Below are 6,998 nucleotides of genomic sequence, written 5' to 3' on the forward strand. Positions count from 1 at the left end.
CCTCCCCAGGGTAGATGAGTCTAAAACCGGAGGACATTGGTTTAAGGTGAGAGGTGGAAGATTTAATTCCCTGAGGGGCAACAACTTTTTCACACAAAGGATGGTGGGTGTATGGAACGAACTGCCAGAGGAGGTTGTTGAGTCTGCCACAGCTCCCCTCCCCCCCTCTCCCCCACACACTACCACCCCACACTGACCCCTCCCATGTCCACCCCCACTGCTCCCTGTCCGTCTCCCCCTTCCCGGCCCTGCCCCTCCTGTCCTGTACCCACTGCCCCCCCCCCCCCCCCCCCTCTCCCTCCTATATCTAGAGCTGGACTGCAGTGTGTTATGCCGGCAGCATTCCCATTGGTGGTTGCCTCGTTCAGGTGAGTCAGTTACCTGGGCAGGTGAGTCTGTCACTGGGACAGGTACGGTGTGACCCCCCCCCCCCCTGTCCCCGCCCCCACCTCCCTCCCGCCGGCCCGGAGCCCAGCCAGCTACAGGCTGCCACTGAGCATGCAAGCCCTCCAGTTCGGAGCGCTCTTGGCCTCCATGGTCTCCACCGCCTTCCTGGTCGTAGCGACGTGGACGGACTGCTGGATGGTCAACGCAGACGACAGTCTAGAGGTGAGGACCGTGTGGGGTACCTCACCCGAACATGTCTTTGACCGCTAGACCCACGACCCACTCACTACATGCAGCCGGCTCACAAAAGCACAGAGTGCTGGAGTAACTCAGCGGGTCAGGTAGCATCTCTGGAGAACATGGATAGGCTACGTTTCGAGTCGGGACCCTTCTTCAGACTGATGGTGAAGGGGGGGAGCTGGAAAAGAGAGGTGGGGGCGGGACAAAACCTGGCAAGTAAAATATACACAATGAACGGCAGGTGCTGGATTACAAAAGAAGGCACAAAGTGCTGGAAGACTCAACGGGTCAGGCAGCATCTGGAGAGGGAATGGACAGGTGACATTTCGGGTTGGCTCCCTTAGAGTCATTGAGTCATACGTCGTGGAAACAGGTCCTTTGGCCCAACTTACCCACACCGACCAATATGTCCCATCTGCACTAGTCCCGCTTGTCTGTGTTTGGTCCATATCCCGCTAAACCTGTCCTATCCATGCACATGTCTAAATGGTATTTAAACATTGTGATGCCATGATTAGAATTGGATTGGAAGGTGAAGGTGAGGCTACAATTAGATCTACTGTCACCCTGTGGAAAGATGCCTGTTCTGAATTCATAGCGATCAATATGGGTGGAACCCAGGAACAGCGAGGGGGAGACGGTGGGATGTTGTCAGACACGGTGAGGGGTAGACAGCACTGTGGGGGTGTTGTTGATTTGGCCACAGACAGCTGGTCCTCGTACTGCATAGACCAAAGTGCTGGAGTAACACAGCGGTCTACGCAAGATTCCAGCATATGCAGTTCATTCTCCCCGTCTTCATGTTGGTTTATTATTGTCACGTATACCAAGATAGATCGGAAAGATTTATTTTGCGTGCTATCCAGTCAAATCACACCAGACACGAGTACAATCAATCGATACATGCGTACAACGGATAGAACAAAGAGAAAAAATAGAGAGCAGAATATTGCAGAGAAAAAGTGCAAGGTCTGCAATGAGGTTGGTTGGAAGATCAGGACCACGCCTTAGCTTATGGGAGGGACGTTCAGTAGCCTGATAACAGCGGGGAAGAAACTGTTCCTGGATTTAGTGGTTCGTGCTTTCAAGTTTTTGTACCTTCTGCCCGACGGGAGAGGGGAGAAGACGGAATGGCCGGGGTATGAATGGTCCTAGATTACGCTGGCTGCTTTCCCAAGGCAGTGTGAATTGGAGATGGAGTTGATCGTGGGGAGTCTGGTCTGTGTGATGGACTCCCAAACTGTTCCCTGTAGAGCTGTTCCCAAACCAAGCGGTGATGCAACTTATCAGGATTCTTCCTACTGGACTACATCAACATCTGTCGAGGTAGTGTTTGGAGACCTGCCGAATGCTCGTGGTCTCCCGAGGAAGCAGAGACACGCGTGTGCTTTCTAGGCCGTTGCTTCAATGCGGTTGTTTGTTGGTCTTTGATTCAATGTTTACCTGTCAGTTGCCACCTGGACCAAGTTTACAGGGAACAGTTGAGATTGTGTCTGTTAGAGCCAGCAAGAAGCCGATGGGCTGAATAGCCTGCGTCTGTGATGCAGTGTGTAAATGTGTGAGGGTTAATGGTGTGTTCCACGCAGAGGGTGGGGAGAGGCTGGGGGAGTTGGTGTCCCTGAAATCACTCGGCTGCCACGGGTTTGCAGGGACGGAGGTAAGGCAATGATTAACTCCATTGACCACTCATTAACCACTAATGTCCGCCTGACCGTGGCTGGCTCCGACCCTGCCTCTGGGCCGGAACGGGACCGGACAGCCTCACAGTCACCAGGGAGGGGTGGTCCCATCGACCCAGAGGACCCAAGCTGCCTCCAATAACGTTGCCCACCCCCGGCAGTGCCCCGCTTCCCACTGACCCACGACCTGGGATCCCGGTCTACACCCCTGCACCCACCCCTGCATCCCTGCACCCACCGCTGCACCCACCCCTGCACCCACCCTGCACCCACCCTGCACCCACCCTGCAACCATCCTGCACCCACCCGGCACCCACCCTGCACCCACGCCTGCATTCCTTCATCCACCCTGCACCCACCCGGCACCCATCCTGCACCCACCCCTGCACCCATCCCTGCTCCCACCCCTGCATCCATGCACCAACCCCTGCACCCGCCCCTGCATCCCTGCACCCATCCTGCACCCACCCTGCACCCACCCTGCACCCACGCCTGCACCCATCCTGCACCCACCCTGCACCCATCCTGCACCCACCCTGCATCTACCCTGCACCCACCCTGCATCCCTGCACCCACCCTGCACCCCTGCACCCACCCCTGCATCCCTGCATCCACCCTGCACCCACGCATGCATTCCTGCACCCACCCGGCACCCACCCTGCACCCATCCCTGCTCCCACCCCTGCATCCATGCACCAACCCCTGCACCCACCCCTGCATCCCTGAACCCATCCTGCACCCACCCTGCACCCACCCTGCACCCCCCTGCATCTACCCTGCACCCATCCTGCACCCACGCCTGGATTCCTGCACCCACCCTGCACCCACCCGGCACCCACCCTGCACCCATCCTGCACCCACGCCTGCATTCCTGCACCCACCCTGCACCCACCCGGCACCCACCCTGCACCCATCCTGCATCCACCCTGCACCCACCCCTGCTCCCATCCCTGCTCCCACCCCTGCATCCATGCACCAATCCCTGCACCCACCCCTGCATCCCTTCACCCACCCTGCACCCACCCTGCACCTATCCTGCACCCACCCTGCATCTACCCTGCACCCACCCTGCATCCCTGCACCCACCCTGCACCCACGCCTGCATTCCTGCACCCACTCGGCACCCACCCTGCACCCACCCTGCACCCACCCCTGCACCCATCCCTGCTCCCACCCCTGCATCCATGCACCAACCCCTGCACCCACCCCTGCATCCATGCACCCATCCTGCACCCATCCTGCACCCACCCTGCATCTACCCTGCACCCACCCTGCATCCCTGCACCCACCCTGCACCCACCCCTGCATCCCTGCACCCATCCTGCACCCACCCACCACCCACCCTGCACCCACCCTGCACCCACCCCTGCTCCCATCCCTGTACCAACTTTGTACCAACCCTGCACCTACGCTTCACCCCCTCTGCCATCCCACCCTCCCCCTCTATATCATCTCCCCTCCCACTTTACCCACTCCCCATCTGCCCCCTCCCCCACCTACTTTCCGCCCCATCTACCCCCTCCACCTGGCCTCTTCCACTGACCCCGTTACTCCCCCCAGGTGAGCAGCCGGTGCCGTGGGCTGTGGTGGGAGTGTGTGACCAGCACCCTGGACGGGATCCGTACCTGCGACGACTACGATTCCATCCTGGCCGAGCATTCTCGTGAGTACCCAGAGCACCCCCCCCCCCCCACACACCCACCCCACCCCCCCCCCCCCCCCCCCACCCACCCACCCCACCCCACCCCCCCCCCCCCCACACCCCCCCCCCACCCCACCCCCCCTCCCCTAACCCCCGTCGTCAATCTCCCTCCCCCACCCCAGCTCCCCCCACCGGTCCCTGAGTTACCCCTGGACCTCTCCTCACCGCTGGTCTCCGGGCAGGATCCTCGCCGGCCCCCCCCCCCATAACCGGAATCCCCTACCCCCTCTCCGTACCCCCCCCCCCCCCTCCCCGCTGGTCTACCGATATTGCCCCCCCCCCCTCCCCCTGCTGACCCTGCGTTTTCCGCCCTCTTCCCAGTGAAGCTGGTGCTGACCCGGGCCCTGATGATCGTGGCAGACATCCTGACGGGCTTTGCCTTCATCTTGCTGATCCTGGGGCTGGACTGTGTCCGTCTACTCCCGGACCACCCCCCCACCAAGGCCAGGGTCAGCCTGGTGGCCGCAGCCGTGCAGATGGCCGCAGGTAGGTGCTGCTCCGGCCTTGGGGGGGGGGGGGGGGGGGGGGGGTTCTGAGCTGTCCTTGCCCACTCGTTCAATGTGTTGTGTGTCCTTGGAAGTTCAGCTCCCAGTTCCAACCCTCCTTCAGCCACGTGATGCCCACAACGTCGGATGCCACTCACTCTAAGCCCATCCACTTTGTTTCATATACTGAGTGCGGTCCAATATAACACCTTTGGTTCTGTATTCACTTCTCTTCTCACAGTGGTCCCCGTTGTCTGACATTAGACTTTAGCTTTTAGAGATACAGCGCAGAAACGGGCCCTTCGGCCCACCGAAGCCTTGCCGACCAGCGATCATCCCATACACTAGCACTATCCTACAAAATAGAGACAATTTACAATTTACAGAAGCCAATAAACCTACAAACCTGCACGTCTTTGGGGTGTGGGAGGAAACCGAAAACCTGGCGCTGTGTGGCAACAACACTACTGCCGAGCTACTCCGCCATTAGATTCTCATCTCTTGCCGAACTTTCTGGCCTGTTTCTTACTCTGGAAACTCCAGTAACCTCTCCAACGTTCTCCTTCCCTTTAACTCGATTCCATCCTTTTCCAATATGTTGAACCCCCACCCCACTATTTAGGACTTTGGTTAGACTGTATTTGGAGTATTGCCGGCAGTTCTGCAGTGGACCCATTACTGGAAAGATGGGGAAACTCTGGAGAGGACGCAGAGGGGGTTTACCAGAAGCATGCATGGATAGGAGAGTATTAACTACGGGGAGAGGGACAGACATGGATTATTTTCTCTGGAACCCCCAAAAGTTGGGGAGGGGAGGGGAATGGGGAGGGTGAGAAGGGTGAGTGGACGGTCCTATGGGTTAGGGGGTCGCTCTGGAGATGTTGGGACGGTTCGGGGTGAGGAGACGATCCTGGGCTGGGCTGGGCTGGGCTGGGCTGGGGGGCGGGGATGGTTCTGGGGGTGAGCATGGGTGAGTGGAGGGCTCTGGAGGAGGAGGGGGGGGAAGGGGGCTCTGGGGCTGGGCGGAAGGGGGGGGGGAGGGTGGTGAGTGACCGTTGACGGTTGTGTTGGCCACAGGGGTGCCGGGCACGGTGGGCTCGGTGTGGTACGCGGTGGATGTATACGTGGAGAGGACCACGCTGGTGATACAGAACGTCTTCCTGGGCGTGCAGTACCAGTGGGGGTGGTCGTGCTGGCTGGCCATGGCCGGCGGCCTGGGCTCTCTGCTTGCGGGCACTGCTCTCTGCTGCTGCCTCTGCTCCCACACAGGTAGGGCACTCCCTCAGTACCGCCCCACCCTCACACTCGCCCACCCCGCACCCAGACACCACCCCTCCCTCTCGTCCCAGACCCACGCACAGGCTCTTCGGCCCACCCAGCCCAACACTAACCATGGATTAACTCAGCGGGTCCGGCAGCATCTGTGGACAACATTGAGTGGTGACGTTTCGGGTCGGGCTTACTCCTGCCCCTCTCCTCTTCCAGTCCGTCCCCCCCCCCCCCATAATATCTGAAGAAGGGTCTTGACCTGAAGCGTCACCTATCCACAGTCACAGTGGGTTCTGTGCTGGTGAATGGGCCGGAGTCTGGGGCCGCACTGATCACTGGCTCTGGCCACTGACTCTGGCCACTGGCATTGACTACTGCCTCACTCACCTCTGCGCCACTGATCACTGCATCACTAACACTGTCACTGACCACTGCATCAGTGGTCACTGCACCACTGACCAGTGCAACACTGACCACTGACTCTGATCATTGGGCACTGGCACTGACCAGTGCATCACTGGGCACTGCATCACTGACCACTGCCACTGACCACTGCATCACTGACACTATCACTGACCGCTGCATAACTGGTCAATGTCACTGACCACTGCATAACTGGTCAATGTCACTGATCATTGCACCACTGACCGCTGCACTGGCACTGACCGCTGCCCTCTCTCTCTCTCTCTCTCTCTCTCCTTCAGGCCAGGGCCACAGCCGTGCCCTGTACCAGGCGGGCAGGAGTGCCACCGGGAAGATGTACGCCTTGAATACGCGTGTGTAGACATCCCGATGTTCCCCAGGACCGCTCGAGTCTGCACCTCCCGCTGAACGGGAGAGTCACACACCCGGGCCAGCAGCGCACTGACGCAATTCAGCCCATCGGCCCCGACCGCGGTGTCAGCAGAAGGTTCCACTGGATTAAAGAGAAACAAATGTGAATTGCTGTGCTCAAAATAATTGACTGAGCCTCTCTCTGTAATAATAAGCATCTCTCTGCACTGTCCCACCACACACTCCCAGGGTCAGACACAGAGTGAAACTCTCGCTATAGCTCTGGTCCCCGTCCAGTCAACATCCCCGTAAATCTTATCTGCACTCGTTTAAGCTTAACAACATCCTTCCCATAGAAGAGACACACACACTCACATGATATCTATACATACGCACAGTGACACAGAACATAGAGACAAACATATATAGACACATAGACTCACAGACACTTAGACACTCACA

General features: G+C 58.9%; 1 protein-coding gene across 1 annotated transcript; it reads left to right on the top strand.

The window, feature by feature from the left end:
• Positions 1-304: 304 nt before the first annotated feature.
• LOC116979830 (claudin-16-like) lies at positions 305-6,704 on the top strand. Its single transcript, XM_033031715.1, has 5 exons — positions 305-609; positions 3,867-3,969; positions 4,330-4,494; positions 5,571-5,762; positions 6,467-6,704. The coding sequence occupies exons 1-5, from the start codon at positions 499-501 to the stop codon at positions 6,544-6,546; spliced, it is 651 nt and encodes a 216-aa protein (XP_032887606.1). The 5' UTR covers positions 305-498; the 3' UTR covers positions 6,547-6,704.
• Positions 6,705-6,998: the final 294 nt, after the last annotated feature.

Source organism: Amblyraja radiata, chromosome 13 (assembly GCF_010909765.2).
Source record: "Amblyraja radiata isolate CabotCenter1 chromosome 13, sAmbRad1.1.pri, whole genome shotgun sequence".
NCBI lineage: Eukaryota > Metazoa > Chordata > Chondrichthyes > Rajiformes > Rajidae > Amblyraja > Amblyraja radiata.

What these genes read in the sequence shown, in the direction of transcription:
- LOC116979830 (XM_033031715.1), top strand. Translation starts at nt 499, where the DNA reads ATGCAAGCCCTCCAGTTCGGAGCGCTCTTGGCCTCCATGGTCTCCACC. An exon ending in AGCCGTGCAGATGGCCGCAG is followed by an intron (nt 4,495 to 5,570) that starts GTAGGTGCTGCT and finishes TGTTGGCCACAG; the next exon opens with GGGTGCCGGGCACGGTGGGC. An exon ending in CTGCCTCTGCTCCCACACAG is followed by an intron (nt 5,763 to 6,466) that starts GTAGGGCACTCC and finishes TCTCTCCTTCAG; the next exon opens with GCCAGGGCCACAGCCGTGCC.